This window comes from Myotis davidii, unplaced genomic scaffold, assembly GCF_000327345.1.
Source record: "Myotis davidii unplaced genomic scaffold, ASM32734v1 scaffold199, whole genome shotgun sequence".
NCBI lineage: Eukaryota > Metazoa > Chordata > Mammalia > Chiroptera > Vespertilionidae > Myotis > Myotis davidii.
The window spans coordinates 4,517,209-4,538,622 of record NW_006290680.1 but is presented as its reverse complement, the minus strand read 5'-3'; the positions used below and the strand labels follow the sequence as shown (position 1 = coordinate 4,538,622).

At 37.5% G+C, this 21,414-nt stretch overlaps 1 protein-coding gene across 1 annotated transcript in view; it reads right to left on the bottom strand.

Moving 5' to 3' along the window:
• The window catches only part of STK4 (serine/threonine kinase 4), an 83,649-nt gene that overhangs the window by 31,995 nt on the left and 30,240 nt on the right, over positions 1 to 21,414 (bottom strand). Inside the window, exon 10 of the mRNA XM_015563952.1 lies at positions 9,874 to 10,031. Coding sequence (XP_015419438.1) covers positions 9,874 to 10,031 — 158 coding nt within the window. The remainder of the gene's footprint in view (positions 1 to 9,873; positions 10,032 to 21,414) is intronic.

Sequence of the window (21,414 nt, the reverse complement as noted above, 5' to 3'; positions counted from 1 at the left end):
TATGTCAATGCTATCTCAATAATGCTTAAAAAGAGAAAGAGAGAGAGAGAGAGAGAGAGAGAGAGAGAGAGAAAGAAAGAAAAAAAAAAAAGGCTGTTTCCAGGTTTGAAACAGGAAATGAGCAAGACGAGCCGGGAGCATCTCATTATATATATATTAAAAAAAAAGAAGAAGAAGAAGAAGAAGAAGTTATAAAAAAACTCCCGGAGTTAAATCTAACTGCAAGGATCGAAACGCACCAAATATTTTTAAATCCATTAATTCCTAATGATAAAAACAAAATCAGTGGTTATCCTTGGAGGATGGTAGGGAACCAACCCATTATTTTAACTGGTAAATAAAGGGGAAAAATGAAATATGTATACTGTTTTCCCTATATATTACATGTGATATCTACATAATTAATGAAGTGCTTCACTATTAAAGTATTTCAGTTGGTAAATGGAGAGTGATCAAACATCACCATTTTGTAACCTCTAGCAAAATAATGCATGTAGGCAATGATCCTCATTACAGAAAAAGAGATGAATATGTATCCAGATATTTTGAAACTCCTGATGAAAGTACACATACCACCTATGAAATATTCTTGCCAAAAAGAGTTGAACCTGAGTCTGATCAAGCTTCTAAATCAGCAATTCTCAAAGTGTGGCCTACGAACCCCTGGGAAATCCTTGATGCCTTCTTAAAGAACCCATGAGATCCAACTATTTTCACATTATTACTAAGACTTTACTTGCTTTTTCTATTGTGCTGACATTTACCCTGATGGCACAAAAGCAATAGTGGGTAGCCCCTCAGTATAAACCAAGAAGTGGCACCAAGGTATTTGTAGCTACTTCATTCCTCACGACCACAGGCTCCATTAAAAATAATAACAACAGCCCTAACCGGTTTGGCTCAGTGGATAGAGTGTTGGTCTGCGGACTGAAGGGTCCCAGGTTTGATTCTGGTCAAGGGCATGTACCTTGGTTGCGGGCACATCCCAGTGGGGATGGTAGGGAACCATCCCTCCCTGCAGGAGGCAGCTGATTGATGTTTCTCTCTCATCAATGTTTCTAACTCTCTATCCCTCTCCCTTCTCCTCTGTAAAAAATCAATAAAATATATTTAAAAAATAATAACAACAAATTCCCTTAGAAATGTCCTTGATGAAGTAGTAAAAAAGTATTAATTTTATTCAAGTTCGACCTTTGAGTATATGTCTTTTTAACAGTATCTGTGATGAAATAGGAAGTCTGCATAAAGTGCTTCTGCTGCAAACTGAAATACGATGGCTGTCTTAAGACAAAGCCCTTGTGCAAATGAGCTGTAAGATAAACTAGCCACTTTTTTCATGTATTTGGCAGGCAGTTTCACAAAAATGAACTAATTGAGGTGAGCTGTCACTTCAAGTAAAACAACTGTGTTGCCAGTGATAAAATTCAAACTTTCAAACAAAAATTAGAATTTTGGAATTCCACTTTTATGAGCTTGATAGCTTCACTCAGACATTTAGAAAATTTTCTGAAAAGATTGGTGGTAATTTCAAGGAATGTGATTGTTTTTAATCCTATATAATAAAAGGCTAATATTCAAATAGTCCCCTCCCTTGAATCGGAGTTCAACCAGGAGTTCAACTGGGAGTTGGACCAGGGGATGGGGCCGGTTGGCCAACGGCCCGCAGCCCCTCCCCCTGGCTGGCCCTGGCTGGCCCCGTCCCCTCCCCCTGTCCCCCCCATTAGGATGGGCTGGACCCCACCCATGCACAAATTCGTGCACTGGGCCTCTAGTATTGTACAATAAAGTAGGCCAACATTTAGAAGATCTAGGTAACTTAGAGAACCAATATTTTCCAAATGGCCAATGCATAATATTACAAAATCATGTTTGAGTAAAAGTTCATTCAAAGTGTAAGACAAGAAAATCAAAACCACAATGAGGTACTACTTCACACTAATCAGAAAGGCTATTATCAAAAAGTCAACAAGTACTGTGTTGGTAAGGATGTTTAGAAAAGGAAATCCTTGTGCGCTGTTGGTGGGACTGCAAATTGGTGGGGCCACTATAGAAAATAGAGTGGAGATCCCTCAAAAAACTAAAAATAGATGTACCATATGACCCAGCAATTCCACTTCTGGGTATTAATTCAAAGAAAATGAAAACACAAATTCAAAAAGATATATGCAGTCCTACGTTCATTGCCACATTATTTATAACTAGAGGTCCAGTGCACAAAATTCATGCACTTGTGGGAGGAGGTCCCTCAGACCGGCCTGTGCCCTCTCGCAGTCCAGGGTTCTCGCAGCCTGGGCTCGCACTCCTTACTGCCTGCCTGCAGCAGAGGCGGGAGAGGCTCCTGCCACCACCGCTGCACTTGACGGCCATGAGCCCAGCTTCTGGCTGAGTGGCACTCCCACTGTGGGAGCGCATTGCTCACCAGGGGGCAGCTCCTGTGTTGAATGTCTGCCCCCTGTTGGTCGGTGCGCATGATAGCAACCGGTCATTCTCGTGGTAGTTCCACCATTTGGTCGATTTGAATTATTAGAGTTTTATTATACAAGATAGCCAACATATGGAAACAACCTAAATGTCCATCGATAAATGGATAAAGAAGATGTGATTTAATGTGATTTAATGTAACATAATAATATAATAATAGAGTTAATATTATTATGACAATGTTGCATAGTGACAGATGACTACTAGAATTAGTGGGGTGATCACACTGTAAGGTATAAAAATGTCTAATCACTATACTGTACACATGAAAATAATATAACATAATATAGTATACCAACTATATTTAAATTTAAAAAATTTCAAGACAGATGAATAGATTTTAATATTAAGAATAAGAGAAGCTGCCGAAACTGGTTTGGCTCAGTGGATAGAGCATCGGCCTGCGGACTGAAGGGTCCCAGGTTCGATTCCGGTCAAAGGGCATGTACCTGGGTTGCGGGCACATCCCCAGTGGGAGATGTGCAGAGGCAGCTGATCGATGTTTCTAACTCTCTATCTCTCTCCCTTCCTCTCTGTAAAAAATCAATAAAATATATTTTAAAAAAAGAATATGAAAAGCTCATTGATATAGTTTTAGGTTTGAGATTGCAACTAATCTTTAGGAAACTACCAGTTCATTTTCAGTGTAGCCTCAAAGAAGAATATCCACAATTATCTGAAAAGGCTATTAAAATACTCCTCCCTTACCCAATTACATTTCTTTTTTTTTTAAATATATTTTTATTGGTTTTAGAGAAGAAGGGAGAGGGATAGATAGAAACATCAATGAGGACAGAGAATCATTGATTGGCTGCCTTCGGCACGCCCCCTTACTGGGGATTGAGCCCCGCCACCCGGGCATGTGCCCTTGGCCAGAATTGAACCTGGGACCCTTCAGTCTGCAGGCCGACGTTCTATCCACTGAGCCAAACTGGCTAGGGCCAATTATATTTCTTAGGTCAGACTTTCTACATATACTTCAACCAAAATGTTTTACAATAGATCAAATGTAAAATGCGATATGACAATCTAGCTGTCATGTGTTAAAAAATACAAATTGAAAAAAAATGTAAATAATGTCATTTTTCACACATTTCTTTTTATTTGGGGAGATATGGTTATTCTTCTTAAAATATGTTCTATATATTAGTGTATAACAAGTTTATTATTTTTAAATGAATTAATAAAATTCTAAAAATTTCTGTTTTAATTTCTAATGCAGTAGATATCAATAGACATAAACTACATACACAAAAATTGCTGGAGTCCTTAATAACATTTAAAAGCGTGAAGGGGTCCTGAGAACTTCTATTCTAGATCAAATTGCAAAGCTACAAGAAGTTTAAAAAAACATATTAAACAGACCACTTAGATGCAATTAGCAGTATCCAGAGTGTGGGAAACATTAGGGGAGAAATGATCTCTTCAATGATATCAAAAAGTGGGTGTGTGTGCAGGGCATGAAGTGTGAGACCTATACATTAAAAGCAATTTAAGAGATCTATTTACTGACTGAATGTATGAATTTTACTTGGACCCTAATTCAAACAAACCAGATTGGCTGGTTAGCTCAGTTGGTTACAGCATAGTGCTAATTCAAACAAACTGTAAAAAAAAAAAAGTATGAGATGACTGGGGAAAATTGAACACTGACATTGTAGGTATTTTATGGCATTAAAGAATCATTCTTTTGTTTTTTTTAAAATTGATTTTGAGAGAGAGGAAGGAAGAGAGGTAGAGAGATAGAAACACTGATGAGAGAGAAACATCACGGATCAGCTTCCTTCCAGCAGGGATTGAGTTAGAAACCCAAGCATGTGCCCTGACAGGGAATCAAACCAATGACCTCTTGGTTCATGGATCGACGCTCAATCACTGAGCCACACCAACTGGGCAAGAATCATTATCCTTCATTTTTAAAGGTCTAATAAAGATATTGTGGTTATGGTTTTTAAAGAGATCTTTATAGATACATATGGAATTACTTAAAAGTGAAATATGCCAGAGATTTTTTTCCAGAATAATCAAGTGGTAGGAATATTAGAAGTGGAGGATTAGTCATGAGTTGATGATTGTTATTGTTGAGTAGTGGAAACTTCATTAGGTTCTATCTGACCAATGGAGGCTGGGATATTTAAGGATATACACTAACTTTTAAAAATTCATTTTGAAAAATGTGGACCATAAATTCAAAGACAATGTTTGGGAATGTTTCTTTTGTTTCTAAAAGATGGCAGATAAAAATTTCAAGTTATAGATACCTGGGTTCCCACAAAACATAAAGTTGTATCCTTAGGAATATTTAATTTAAACATGAATAAATGAAGCATCTCTGCACCTGCAGCAATCATGATTTTAAATTATAAATAAGTTAATAATAATCTCACCTCCCACCAAATGTCTAATTTCTAAAGTGTATAATCAAAAGCAAAAAGTGCAACCTAGAAAAAAAGTAATTGACTTATGTCCTAATAATTCAGTAAAACTTCTTTATAAAAACCCAAAGAAATCTCTACATCACCATCACATTTGGAGCCCCAATCTAGAAAAGGATGGTTAAGATAAAGTTACATAAAATCAGGGTCTATCAGCCTCCTGGGGAAAACTCAGGGCTAAAATTTATCCTTCCTTACCACAAAAAGCTATGAGTGGTTTATAACTTTATAACTACCCAGGGAATCCAATCAATCAATCTTGTTCAGGTTCTTTTATCAAATTAATTTTGAATTAACAGTTTAATGGTTTTATAGCCTCATGGGCCATTATCACACAACTTCAGAGAGATCTTTAGGTTATTAGCCCTTTGTGCTTCATTAGAATTCTATTTTTAATTTCTCTGACTCACCAAGAAAAAATCTAAAACAAGTCCTGTATGTTTCCAGCAAAAATAAGGGCACACTGGGGCACTCACTTATTTCACCTGAAGGTCTCTCCCTCAGTCCCTCTGCCCCCGTTCCTCACACACCTACCCACGCCCACATGCTCCAAATACAGTTTCTCAGTAATTCCTGGCATTCCACATTCCTCAACGCCTCCACAGTCACACTTCCCTCTCTGCCCAGAATGCCCTTTCCCTCCTTCTCTAGCTCAAGAATTGCTATTCATCTTTCAAAATACCCTTCAAATGAGACTTCCTGATGCTTTCCCTGGGGTTCTTGTTCTCTCTTCTGGCCTCCTACTGCACTTTTTATATGCACTTTATGAACAGAATCTGCCAGAATAGCCTAGACTCCCTTTAATACAGTTCCCCATATTGTGGTGACCCCCAACCATAAAATTATTTTCGTTGCTACTTCATAACTGTAATTTTGCTACTGTTATAAATCGTAATGTAAATATCTGATATGCAGGATTTATTTTCATTGTTCACGACCCACAGGTTGAGAACCGCTGGCCTAGAGAGAGGTCATAGGTGGTTAAGAGGATGGGCTCTGGAGCCAAGTGCTTTGGTTCAGATCCCTGCTGTGCCACTTATTATCTGTATAAACTTAATCATTACCTACTCCCTTTAACCCTCAAGTTTTCTCATCCTAAAATGGCAATAATAACATTACTTTCTTCCTGGGATGGTTATGAGGATTGAGTTATATGCATAAAGGACTTAGACCAATGCCTGGCACATTGTAAATGCTCAATAAATGTAAGCTATTGTTATTAGCACTGTGTATCAAAACTAATTTATTACATTTTCTGCTACATTATGAACTCTCTCAGAGCAGTGATTGCATTTGTTGATTTACTTCAGAGACTATGTCTGAGTTTAAGTGAAAATAGTGTGCTGACCTTAAGCCAGGCAATTGCTACTAGGTGTTAGGAATACAAAGATGAATATAATAAAATCCCAGCTGTCAAGGACCTTGCAATCCTGCCTACTCATACAAAGCACACATGAGGACTTCAGTGACTAAACTGAATTAATATGTGGGGGCTAGCTACTAGCAACTCCTATTATAGAATAAGTCATAAGAAACCTGGAAACAACTTCATTTGAATAAATAGGAAACTCACTCCAAAATCGGAGGATACCAAGAACTAATAATCAACAATACTCGCAAAGTTAATAACACTGAAAAGTACTGTGGTTCATCTAGATCTGCAGACACTCTAAGTCTAGACTAAAACGAGGAAAATCTAAGAATTTAAAAAACATATGTGTCACTCTTTTTTAAAAATTTAAGCAAGTAATATGTTAATACAGCCATACATTCTTGCTGTAAAAACAACTAAAATTCCTCTCTTCAAAGATAATGACTCTTAATTTTACATGTCTTTTTAAAAAAATATATTTTTATTGATTTCAAATCAATACAAAGAGAGAGGGAGAGAAAGATAGAAACATCAATGACAAGAGAGAATCACTGATTGGCTGCCTCCCGCATGTCCCCTACTCAGGATCAAGCCCACAACCTGGGCATGTGCCCTTGACCGGAATCGAACCCGGGACCCTTAGTCCACAGGCTGATGCTCTATCCAGGCTGAGCCAAACCAGCTAGGGCCAGAGTCTCTGTCTTTTAACAGATTTTAACGCGTTCACATGTATTGTGATTACTGCTGTGTAACTGCTAACCTGTGTTCCTCTGCTCCAGCCACAGTGGCCTTCGTCCCTTCCTTACACACATCCACCACGTCCTGTTTCAGGGCCTGTGTACTGTTGGTCCCTCCACCAGTCTCCCATGGCTTGCTTTGGTCTTTGTTCAGGTCTTAGCTGAATGTCATCCCCCGCAAGGCCTCCTCTCACATTATCTGGTCATCGCCCTTGTTTCTTTAAACTATTATTACTCAAACTGATATAGGACCTGACTCTATGTCTGTTTCCCTCAGCACACTTAAGCTCCAGGAGAGCACGAGCCTTATCTGTCTTGTTCATGACTCTAGGCACCCAGGCATCTTAGACTAAAATCTCACAGTGTATTTTTGGAGGATACATGAGTCAAACTGGATTCAAGTTTACAGCTTTTGGTGGCTTTACAAATGGCAAAACAGGAGGGTCTGAATTCTCACAAAAGTAGCATTCATTTCTAAAAATGCAGTCTGTTTAGAGAATATGAAATGCCAATTTTAGAAAATATTGTATTCTCAAGTACCTATTTACATTTAATCTCTCTCTATATTAAACATTAAAGGAAATCTATGCTGCATTTTTAACTTGGCAAATGAGGCAATTTCATTTTAGAATTGCAACAAGTATTGAGTTTCAGATGAAAATATAAAGATTTCTGTCAGCATTACATCCTGCCATTCTTGATTAGATTATTCCCTGTTTGCCATTTTGGGCAAAAAGTTCTTTTCAAAATAGCAATTGCCTTCCCAGGAAGAAAGAGAATATATTTTCCATAATTAAATAGTGCCTGCCAGGAAACTGAGAGTCTCTGTAGAGACTGTTGAGGGAAACATGTCAGCTAGTCTGACACACGTCTTTCTCTAAACTTAGTGAGATTATTCAGAATACTTTCTTCACTCAATGGGCTTGTTCTTTCTTGCCAGATGTCAAATCCGCATTTTCCTATTTGATACCTCTACTAAGAGTACAGGAAGCTCAATAGGGCAGTAAAAAGAAAATTTTAAAATCATGCAATATTAATAAAATATAAACAATCCTTATCTTTGAATGTCTAAAGCACCTAATTGGAAAGAAAGAAAACCCCATATGAATTTAGTGGATCAGAATCATGCATAAGTCAGGTTGAAACACATTACTGGGTGCTACCTGTCTCCAGAGATTTTGATTCATTGTGTTGGGGGTGCGGCCTGAGAACTTCCTTAACTCATTATTTTAAATTGCTATTCTCCCTCTTTCTCTCTTCACACCCTACCCCACCAATCTCCCTTTCCTGCTTTAAACAGGGTGTCCCAAAAGAATGGATACACATTTTGAATAATTATTAATTCAAATTTTGAAAAGAAAGAAACATCAATTGAGCTATCAGCTGTTAGTGTATGTAAACATGCCCAGCCGGCATAGTTCAGTGGTTGAGCGTGGACCTATGAACCAAGAGGTCACGGTTTGATTCCCGTTCAGAGCACATGCCTGGCTTACAGGCTTGATCCCCAGTGTGGGGAGTGCAGGAGGCAGCCGGTCAATGATTCTCTCTCATCACTGAAGTTTCTACCTCTCTCTTCCTCTTTGAAATATACATTGATTTCATTTTTGGGGACACCCTGTATTTTTTTTTTTACAACATTTACCACTATCTAACACAGTAAATATTTACGTCCTTATTTCCCATCTTCTATAATGAAACCTTTATGAGGGATGGATTTTTGGCTGTTCTAGCATTACTATATTCCTAAAAAAGTGTCAAGCATACATTGGTACTCAAAAAACTAATAAACAAATGAGTGAACAAATAAATGACAGATGATAATGCATAGTAGATGAATAAATGAACACAATTATAAAACAAATGAAGCTGGGTTCTAACATGGGCTCAGTAACTAATCAGTTAAATAACCTCAGGTGAGTTATTCTGGTCCTCAAAAGATCTCTATCATTAGCTATACAACTATGACATTTCTACTCCACAAAAGTAGAAATTATGTTATGGAAGAATGACATCATTTCCTCTAAGCCAGTGAGGAGGACAGTGGAAAGCCAGGATTAGAAAGGCCTCTCAGAATCCAAATAGCACGCTTAAGCTAAGCTCTTATAATCAACAACAGAATTTAAGAATGTAAAAATTTTAAAAAGTAAAAATTAAATATTCTTAAAGAAAAAATTGTTTTCTAAAAATATTCAGAAAAGGAATGCACATTCCTTAGTTTGCTTTTCCTCCTTCCTCCAATTTTTTTATTGCCTCTACTCATTAAATCTCTGTGAACTTTAACAAGTGTCTGTGGCTGCAGGAGAATGTTCCACAGCAGAGAAAGAACAAAACACACCCAGTTTTTCATAAGAAACTTCGGAACAACTAAATAATCATTCATGGGCAAAATTCAGAATAATCCTCTCAGAAAGCCTAAAATTAGGATAATGGTTAGCAAAACAACAAAGACACTACAAGCAGCATTAACTGCCCTCCAGGCTAATCCTTAAATAAAACCTCACAATCTCAAGTAAACTATTAAAGACTGCGCATTTTCATTTGATGCCTGAATGTTTCTCTTACCATTACCAATTTCAAACTCAACAAAAGAAAAATGGCAAGTGAATAAAGAATTTTTAAAGTGAAAAAGATGCCGCTAACTGAGAGAGCCAGAACTACTCAAATGTCAGTCAAAATGTTGTTGTCTCAAACTCATGAAGCCCAGAGCTGCTTCCAGGGGTGGTTAGAGGAGACTTGGATCGCACAGGGAAATGCTCAGGCTCTTTCAGTGAAATGACAGAACTGGATGTGTGATACTTCAAATTGCTTTCTCCAGCACACATAACCACTTACTTCTAACTCTACTTACAAACTCATAGTCTCCGTCCTGTGGTACTTTCCAATCTGAAGAGTTCTTCAGTGGGCCAGGCACACTCTTGCCAAAGCTGTTGATCTGATTTTCCTTCTCTTTTTGTTCAAAGTATTCAAGAAAAGATGGTTTTGCAGGCTGCATGGTCTCATCCCTTCCTGAAAACCAAGAAAAAGAAAAGGTGAAATATGTCTTAGATTTCAGATAAGTTTAATAAATAGATCTATCTCCATCCAGATGGGTTCCAGCCTCTGGATCTGTGGTTTCTGGTTAAAGACTTCTTTAAAAATCTAACAAAAACTGCAGGAAAGTGCACAAATGTTCACTGAAAATATTTCTCATACAATTACAAAAGATTCACAGGCCCTTAAAATACATGCAAAGATCTCATCAGTGTCCCTTTTTCTAGGTGGAAAGACTTGGGTGATACAATACTTTGAGTAAGCTGCATATAATATTTTTGGGTCCCCTATAGCAAATAGTCACTGTAATATTAGACTGAAAACAGAGGAGCAAGCAAAATATTTATGAATCATCTACATACACAATATTCTCTACAAGCACTACAGTAGGAAAGGGGGAGTGATTCAGTAGGGTGACTTCCTTTCATAATCCCAACTGGACTAATGAGAAAAATATGCATGAAAAAGAAAGTATAAATAAATCACAATCCACACCATGAAATATTATGTAACGTTTAAAATACCATTTACAAATGGTTTATGATAAAGTTAAGGGTGAAAATGAGATACAATATATTACAGTATGATATAAATTCTGTAAAATCACATACACAGGAGAGAAAATGAAAAGACTGAAAGAAAATATACCAAAATGTTAATAAGATTTGTCTCTGATAGGATTGTAGGTGATTTTATTTACTTCTTTTAAACATTTTTTATTTTATTTTAAATAATTTTTTATTTCTCAATTACAGGTTACATATATTATATTAGCTTCAAGTGTATAACCCAGTGATTAGACATTTATATAACTTATGAAGTGATCACCCTGATAAATCTAGTATCTGACACCATACAAGTTCTTTTAAACCTTTTTTTTTTTTAAGAAAATAATACAGGATATGTACTATTACGTATTAAATAGATAGAACGGCTCATAAGAGTTACATCTGCCCAGAAGATAGGGAAATCTCGCAAGTTGGACTGGTCAGGGAGGACATTCTTAAGTTGGGCCTCAAACTATCCCTAAGAAAAGCATCAGCAGTTACAGAGCAGGACAGTTATGTATGAGAGCAGCAGCAGACAGCAGTTACTAGTTATAATAAGTGACAATAGCAAAAAGAATAATCTTACTTGGCATGACTTAAAAACCTAGCTAGGTCAATGTACCTATTTCATATGTTGAAGTGGCTTTGTACAGTTTTTCTTTAGTGCTTTCCACGAACATATAGCCCTCTCCCCAGTAACCAGAAAAAAAGAGCAGAAGGTTCAGAGCCTTAAGAAGTGGATGGGCTATGTATGGTGCCAGATGGGCACTAGAAATATTGGGGGAGCACTCCTTAAGTTACATAAATGTTGAACTACTATGCTGTACATTTGAACCTAATATTGAATATAAACTGTAATTGAAAAATACAATTTAAAGAAAAGATATCTTGGTTTTATCCTATTTCCTATCATGGTTCTGTGATATCCAAATAGCATTCCAATGAATTCACATTTACAGAAGACGGAGGAGGAGGAGAAGGAGGTAAAGGAGAGGAGAACGAGAACGAGAACAAGAACAAGAACAAGAATAAGAATAAGAATAATAAGAAGTGAATGAGGGAGGCATCTAGAAAACAAAGAACAGCAATTGTTTCTCTTCTGGCACCTTCGTTCTCTGCAATCTTATCTCCTGACCTTGTCTAGTCCAGTTTCAAGCCAGCACCCTGACTACCTCTCAGACATTTGTCACTTACTCACTATATCCATTTGCTAAGTTGAACAGCAGCCAATCCTAGATTTGCCCACTTCCAGATGTTGCCAATAGCTTACTTCACTGTTTGTTGCCTCCTCACTTATTAGGAATTAAACACAATATTTGCTAAGACCAGTCAATGATTATGTGCTAAGTGTGTGTTTTGTTTGCTCTAGGTATGGTGTTAAGGGTTTGCATGCTTAAAGTTTAATTTTTATGTTAAATTTAATGTATTATTTCATAAGATAGTTCTGAAGGAACTATAACAAAATAAAACTTGTAAAAATTGGGGTGTTTGGGATTTGCTGACAAGTCAGGAAGCTAAGTCCTTCTGATCGGTCCCCTTCCTCTGGGAGCACTAACTCTGCAGCAAGCCTATACATAAACCTACACATCAAAAAGGAGTATTTATAGAGGCTCCCTAAGCCAAGCAACTGCTGACATATGAGGTATTCAGTTTACTCTCCTTCCTAGATACTTGACCAGCTAAAGAGAACAGAAAGTCTGGAAACAAAATAGAAAGCCCACATGGCTATCCAAGCAACGGGATAGTTATTTGGAAAAAAAGATTAAATTGGATCCACACCTCATGCCTTAAACTAGGAAAACTCCAAATGGAGAAGAGCTCTAATTATAAAAATGGAAACCATAAGAACTAGAAGAAAGCACGTATGAATACATTTAAAATCTGGGTGTGGGAAAGGCTTTCTAACTATGGCAGAAACATAGATGCAATAAAAACTGGATAGATGAAAATCTTGTGTGTTAAGAAAACATCACAAATTAAAAAATGAATAAGCACACATACACGATAAGCCAAGACAAATGGTAAATTAGAAGAAAATATTTGCAACAAACATCACGCTTTTTTAAAAGAATTTTCTTTTTTTAATTTTTATTTAAGAGGTATTTATATATTAGGCAGATAAGCTCTTACATACATAAAGAATTCTGAAAATCAAGAAAGAGAAGACAAAAAAAGGATGGGTGGGGTCAGGTGGTGGGGGTGGGGGTAGGGGTGTTGAAGACCTGAAAAGATAGTGCGTACACATTAGTCCTTAAACACGAAAAAAAAATTCTTAGGTTCACTCATAATAAGAAAAACAAATCAAACCCTAACCGGTTTGGCTCAGTGGATAAAGCGTCAGCTGGCGGACTGAAGGGTCCTGGGTTCGATTCTGGTCAAGGGCATGTACCTTGGTTGCAGGCACATCCCCAGTAGGGGGTGTGCAGGAGGCAGCTGATCGATGTTTCTAACTCTCTATCCCTCTCCCTTCCTCTCTGTAAAAAAAATCAATAAAAAATATTTTTAAAAAAACACAAATCAAAACTACTTAGAGATGCAATTGCTTACACTTCAGATTAAAAAATTCAAAAGTTTGACAACTGTCTATTTATTGGTAAGGGTTCAGGGATACCCACTTTCCCATACTGCTGAATTAGTGCAAAATAGTATAAGCCCTACGAAGAAGATCGGGCAATATCTAAATATCAAAATATGAAACAGGGGAAGGTACAGAAGAATCCTTTGGTGTTATATTTGAACTGCAAATGTTAACATTAACTCATAATTTACTTTAAAAAGTATATACTGTGCTTTTTTCATTAAAGGCTTTGAAGCAACAATACCCTGCTACCAATGAGCAAACCTACAGCTCAGATCTGGGTTTCTAAAGACCATTCCCCACTCTAAGGAACCAAGGCTACTTAAAAGAAATAGCTAATTCCAGGTCTAGGGCAGAAAAAGTATAAAATGGGCCTGGACATTTTTTTGTGTCAAGAAAAACAAGCAAATATGAAAAAACTGATGGGGACATATCAACAGGATACAGGACCCACCTTCAGAGGCTCAACTGGTAAATTTTGGGACACTTTGAGTAAGCATCAAAAAGATTAAACTGAATAAAAAGAATTCATGAAACACCAGATATCAAGCTATATTACAAAGCCATGGTTCTCAAAACTGCCTGGTACTGGCACAAAAACAGATATATAGATCAATGGAACAGAACAGAGAACCAAAAATAGACCCAAGCCATTATGCTCAATTAATATTTGACAAAGGAGCGAGAGCATACAATGGAGTCAAAACAGTCTCTTCAATAAATGGTGTTGGGAAAATTGGCAGATACATGCAAAAAAATGAAACTAGATCACCAACTTATACCATACACAAAAACAAACTCAAAATGGTTAAAGGACTTAAATTAGGATGGGATACCATAAAAATCCTACAAGACTCCATAGGCAGCAAAATAGCAGACATATGTCGTAGCAATATCTTTACCGATACAGCTCCTAGGGCAATGGAAACTAAGGAGAAAATAAACAAATGGGACTACCTCAAAATAAAAAGCTCTGCACAGCAAAAGAAACCATCAACAAAACAACAAGAAAGCCCACTGCATGGGAGAACATATTTGCCAATGCTATTTCAGATAAGGGTTTAATCTCCAAAATTTATAGGGAACTCATACAACTTAACAAAAGGAAGATAAACAATCTAATCAAAAAATGGGCAAAGGACCTATGTAGACACTTTTCAAAAGAGGACATTCAGAGGACCAAAAAGCATATGAAAACATGCTCAAAGTCACTAATCATCAGAAAGATGCAAACCAAAATGATGAGGTACCATCTCACACCTGTCAGAATGGCTATCATCAACAAATCAACACACGACAAGTGCTGGTGAGGATGTGGAGAAAAGGGAACGCTCGTGCACTGCTGGTGGGAATGCAGACTGGTGCAGCCACTGTGGAGAACAGTATGGAGTTTCCTCAAAAAACTAAAAATGGAACTCCCATTTGACCCAGTGATCCCACTTCTAGGATATATCCTAAGAATCCTGAAACACCAATCAGAAAGAATATGCACCCTACATATAGAGCGGCATTATTTGCAATAGCCAAGATCTGGAAATAGCCCAAGTACCCATCGGTAGATGAATACGTAGTGGCTGGGGGGGTGTTAATCAGGGGGGGAAAGGAGACACGTAATACTTTAAACAATAAAAAAAAGAATTCATGAGCTCAGAATAATAATCTGAAAGTGAAGAAGTTTAGGGGGAGAAGAGAGAGCTCTTTAGAAAAATGGCCACTCAACAACTGTATAATGGTAACAACAGAGAATATCCTGCTTGGACAGTGTGCTCAATGGTTAGAGCATCAGCCCATGAACTGAAAGGGTCTGAGGTTCAACTCCCAGTCAAGAGCATATACCTGGATTGCAGGTTCCATCCAGTCCCAATCTTTTTCACATTGATGTTTCTCTCTCTCTCCCTCCCTCCCACCTTCTCTCTCTCTCTCCCCGCTCCTGTCCTCCCATCCTCCCTCCCATCCACTCTCTCTAAAAATCAAAGGAAAAAATATCCTGAAGTGAGGATTAACAACAACAACAAAAAGAGAGAAAATATTCTCTTTTTTAGGAAATTCACACACACATAATTATCTCCTTTCTTAGAAAATACAGCTTGATGTTTAAGAGTAAGTTGCATATGTCGCACACCAACCTCTCCTCATTACTTCTGTCATTTCATGTCTGTTTATTCACCCATCTTTACATATGCACCCAAATAACTGATAAAAGTTCATCAATAAAAATGACAACTTCTGGGTAGAAATAACAGGTAATTTAAATATGTTTTGTGAAACTATTACAAAAAACCATAAAAACACTTTATTAAGAAAGCACCATATAATTATTACTATGTACTTCTATGATGCTTCATTAATTCCTTTCAGTCACAATACTGGTGGATTTAGAAATTCAGATCTTTAAACCAGGATGAAACACTAAAGACAGTTTTTCTGCGGTTCAATTCTAAAACATGGCATAAATGCTCTGGCCAGTATGGCTCAGTTGGCTGGGCGTTGTCCCATGCACCAAAAGGTTGCCAGTTTGATTCCTGGTCAGGGCACATGCATGGGTTACCAGTTTGATCCCTAGCAGGGAGAGTGCAGAAGGCCACTGTTTCACTCTCACATCGATGTTTCTCTCTCTCCCTCTTTCTCTCTCTCTCTTTCTGTCAAAAATCAATTTAAAAAAATCTTTAAAATTAAATAAATAAAACTTGGCTTAAAAATAAAAGGAATGTGTCTTTTAAGCTAGAGTATAATCATTTGTCTAATTTCTATCACTGTTTACATGAGAATATGGGGACATTTGCTTTCACATGATGGTCTCATCGTAACTTCATGACCACCATGTAAGTAAATAGGAGGAAAGAAAATGTGCACTTATTAGGCACCTACTGAGTGCTAGACAATGTACTATTTCACTTAATTCTCAAGTCTTTTGAGGTATATATTGTTATTGCCACCTTATAGGTGAGAAATTTGCCATCGAGGATAGAATATCCTTAAACCCTCATCATCAGGTTTTAAGCCTAGTTCACTCCCTCTCATGTTGTAAATTCTCTAAAACCAAAATGAAAATTCCTGACCTGTCAGAACTGCCATTAAATTGAGTGTAGAAAGAGCAGGGGAATGGAATTTTCCCAGTAACCTTATCTTTGAACTTTTCTTTCAGCACTTCTGAGCTAGATGATCAAATGTGCTGGACAACAGCCTGTCAGTACTGCAAGCGCAAGAGAATCATTCCAAGCTGATTAAAGGCAATGCTGTCCCCAGGGCTTCAGCTGGCTGCTGGGCTTTGTGTTCCAATGTGAGCCGGGGCATTTTTTCAGGTGTATCCCAGGAAATGAAGACGTTCGGTTGAATGATAATACCAGAAACCTGAAGCCATAGGGAGAGCAGAAAAGTCAAGCTTTGAAAATAGCCATGTCTTGCTGGGATTCTTTTATCTGATGGAGGAAATGCATGAATTCCTATATTAGGACTGGCCCATGTTTCTTTGTAAGCAGCTTCTGTCGAGCTAAATGGACGATCTGTCTAAGCTCACAGACAAAGGGGTGAATTCATAAGTAACTGTAGCCTATATTTATTTTCCTTTGAAAAAAATGCTATGTAAAAGCAGAAAGACCCAGATGAATCAACTGATGAATGAATAAATAAAATGTGGTATATCCACACAATGGAATATTATTCAGCAATAAAATGAAATGAAATACTGATACATGATACAACATGGATGAACCTCAAAAACATTACGCTAAAATGTTCAGAAAGAAGCCAAACACAAAAGACCACATATTCTATAATTCTATTTTTTGTGAAATGTTCAGAATAAGCCAATCTGTAGAGACAGAAAGAAGGTTAGTGGTTACCTATGGCTATGAGGTTGGGGTGAGTAGGTGGGATATGAAGTTCCTTTTTGGAGTGATCAAAATGTTCTAAAATTAGATTGTAAACAAAATAGAGTATCTAGACATACAATGGAATATCATTCAGTCATAAAAAGGAATGATGTACCTTGAAACATCAAACTTAGTGAAAGAGGCCAGGCACAAAGGCCATATTTTGTGTGATTTCATTTATATAAAATGCCCAGAACAGGCAAAGCCATAGACACAGAAAGCAAATTAATGGTTGCTTGAGGATAGAGGAGGGGGTGGGGGGTGGCTGCTAACAGGATTGTGGTTTCTTTTGGGGGTGATGAAAATGTCTGGAATTCAACAGTGGTTATGGTTGCACAACCTTGTTAATACACTAAAATCCACAGAACTGTAACTTTAAAATGGTGAATTCTACGATACGTGAATTACGTCTCAATTTGAAAATAATAAAAATTTTAAAACTAGATTATGGTATTGGTTGCATAAAGCTTTAAATACACTGAAAACTACTGAATTGCATGTTTTATTTTATTTCATTTTTGCATTTCAATAACTTTACTGTAATGTATATCCCCTAATACCAAAACATAATGGTAGTTGGTTAGGTTACCTCTGCCAACTGAAAAATAACATGGATGTAATCAAAATATTGAAATGTATCAGCCTTTTGGGAAAAACTGAAAAGTTATCTATAAAATATTGTTTACAAAAGTATAAGATACACTGCGGTTCTTTAGTTTATTTTCCAGTGTAGATTTATCCATAGCATGATGTCAAAATTGGGTACAGTCATCCGGGGTGGACTCAGGCTACACACTGTACTGAGTAACCATTTATAACACTTCTAATATTGCAGATCTCCTTATACTCACTGACTTAATAGAAAGTTCTGAATGCTACATCAGTAACCTCATGATTGTGAAGATGTGTATTTATTTAAGACCTTCTGTTGGCACAGTAGGAGAAATTAGTGAAAGTATATTCTCTTCATTTTAAACAAAATTCTAAATTAAAAGCAATGGCATAAACAGTCCCTGAATTGCACACTTTAAATGAGTAAAGTATATAGTATGCAAATTATATATCAACTAGAGGCCTGGCACATGAAATTGGTGCACTCTGGGAAGGGGGGAGGGGTCCCTCAGCCCAGATTGCAAGAGGGCATAGGCCAGGCCAAGGGACCCCACTGGTGCACAATCAGGGCCAGGGAGGGCCGCAGGAGGTTGGCCAGCTGGGGAGGGACCGCGGGAGGGTTCCAGGGCATATCTGGCCGGTCTCGCTCAGTCCCGATTGGCCGGACCCCCGCAGCAAGCTAACCTACCGGTAGGAGCATCTGCCCCCTGGTGGTCTGTGCACGTCATAGTGACTTGTCAACCAGTTGACTGTCTGCCCCCTGGTGGTCAATGCATATCATAGCGAGCAGTTGAGTGGCCTTAGCATATCATTAGCATATTACACTCTGACTGGTTAAATGGCTGACCGGACACTTAGCATATTAGGCTTTTATTATATAGGATAGGATGACTCAATTGATATATAGTAGAAGGCCTCTTTCCTCTACTACCACTTTTATTTCTGGATTCATCTGAACACAAGGTCATCATAACTGGGAGGGAGCTTGGCCAAAGTCTGAAGCCCATCTTTTCCTTTGGAACAACCATCTGCTAGACATTAAACTTTATGCCCTTCCATTTTGAACATTCATTTTTAAGACTGTCACTAAGAAAACCACAATGGTCAACCTACTCTCTCCTTAATTTCTACAGTAATAACTCTTTTTCTATCTTAATAGTAATTAAATCTGTTTTAAACTAGAAAACTGGACAGAGCCCACATTTTCTCCTCAGTTTCACACATGAATATTTGCAAGAAAAAAAACTTGAGTAATCCCTCAAAACTTTTTTCTTTCTTGGAATAATATGCCTTATAATAAGGTCATTTGTTTTGTTTTTCATCTAATATTTATTATATGTGTGTGGTTTTTGGTTTTGGTTTTGTTACTGGGAACCTACATGTATTAACTCATTTAATTATACAAGTTATTCTTCAAGTTTCTGTGTGTGGCCATAAATGTTCCTTTGAATGTTCTTTGAAACCACTAAGAATTACTGGAATCACAAGTTATAAAATTATCTGGAGCCCAACTGAAATAACTCTTTCAGTTAACCAGCTTTGGGAAGTGCCCTTCTGTAATCTGACTTGACTTCTGTATAATGGTGCTATTATGGTTAAGTCTGGTAAGCTGTCATATATGTATTTAGAGATCTAAATCCAAATTTCAAACGGTCACTAACTAAAGGGATAGAGGCAGCACATCTGAAAACATACAAAAGGCTTACAGGTGAGAATAATCCATATCATTGTTATTTTAACAATTTCCTAGTTGGTCTTGCCTTTTCTGGTCTTTTCAAGTTCCAAATCATCCAACTCTTCTAAAAAAAAACCAACGACTTTGTTATATCACTTGTCTTTTTCTTTTTTTAATATCACTTTTCTAATCAAAATGTCTTTATACTACACTATTACTAACAGAATCAAGTTTGAACACCTTACCGTGGCATTCAATGTTCTCCAATATCCAGCCAACATCCACTTCAGCCCCACAAAATATTCAATTCTTTTTCTACCTTTCTGATATTGCGCCTGCCTGGAATATCCTCCCTTAACCTTTCTGTATATCCAAGTCTTTACTTTCCTTCTTACAACTCCTTTAACACTTTGCTATTCTACTTACCCAGCATTTGGCCCAAGATTATATTACCTTCATATGTAGGGTCCTCCAGCCTTAACTAAGATGTACCATCATCAAAGAGCACTATTTGAAACATCTAGATCAGTGGTTCTCAACCTGTGGGTCACGACCCCTTTGGGGGTCAAACAACCCTTTCACAGGGGTTACCTAAGACCATCGGAAAACACATATATAATTACACATTGTTTTTGTGATTAATCACTCTGCTTTAATTATGTTCAATTTGTAACAATGAAAATACATCCTGCATATCAGATATTTACATTATGATTCATAACAGTAGCGAAATTACAGTTATGAAGTAGCAATGAAAATAATTTTATGGTTGGGGGTCACCACAACATGAGGAACTGTATAAAAGAGTCGCGGCATTAGGAAGGTTGAGAACCACTGATCTAGATGGTACTTCATCCACACAAGGAATTAGAACAGGTAGGCTCTCCATAAATATTAGATAGTGGTTATAACAACTGCCATCTTCCCCTTGTACCTATAAATTCCTCATCAGCAGTCAATGTCTCATTTGGTATTTGTACAGTATACAGTAATGACACACAGTGACTACCTAATAAACACTTCTTGCTTGGTATTAAGTAATTATTTTTAACAAATACTGATTTCAAGTGATATTTTTTAGAACATAAACACTTAAGAGAATCATCTACTTTCTGTTTATAAATTAAATTTATCAAAATGCATCTCCATTTTCCAGCTCAATAAGGAGTAAGCAGGTCAAAAGAGCTTAGAGCAACAAAGAAATATATTCCCCTAACTCAGTGGTCGGCAAACTGTGGCTCGCAAGCCACATGCGGCTCTTTGGCCCCTTGAGTGTGGCCACGAAGTTCCAATCGCACTGTGCTTGCGCGCCTGCACGTGGCATTTTGTGGAAGAGCCACACTCAAGGGGCCGCAGTTTGCCGACCACTGCCCTAACTGAATGAAATTGATTTATCTGCCTCTTAGGCATAAGAGTCAAAGTATATTTTTTGGCACTCATTTTCCTTTGCTCTTCATTACTATCACACTACTGCCCTCTCTTGGTTCACCTTTCACCAACTGAACTACTATGATGGAACACCTTATAGTCCCCCAAATATAGGCCTTAAGCTTTTCGCCCATGTTACCCTGAAATCTGGTACTTTCATATCCTAACATGTGGTCTGGCAGGGTGTTTTGAATGAATTTTCAGGCACCAAGAGTCTGTGCTCTTTGGCTCATTCCAAAAGAATCAAGCATGTGAATGGTTTCCAAAGATAAAAAGTGGGCCCAACATCTGGACACAATTAGGAAAACTGCACAAACAATTAGGATCTAGTCACTCTGGCACAATGACCCTGAGTTATTTGTGCAACTGTGAGAAAAGCCTAAGGACCAAGATGTCTGCTCTTCTATTGTAACTCTCACCCAGGAGGGAGCTTTCGGTAAATGTCCAGTGAACCACAGTGACTATCTTTCAGGAATGGAAAAAATTCCAGTCAGTAATACATTCCACAGTATTAAGATAAGAGTTTGAAACTCTACAAAGGAAGGTTCTTGTGGATCCAAAGTCTAGCCTTCTTTAAAATCTACCATCTTGTATTTTGAGCAATTTAACAGATCCTCAGAACACCTATCATCTTACTTACAAGAAA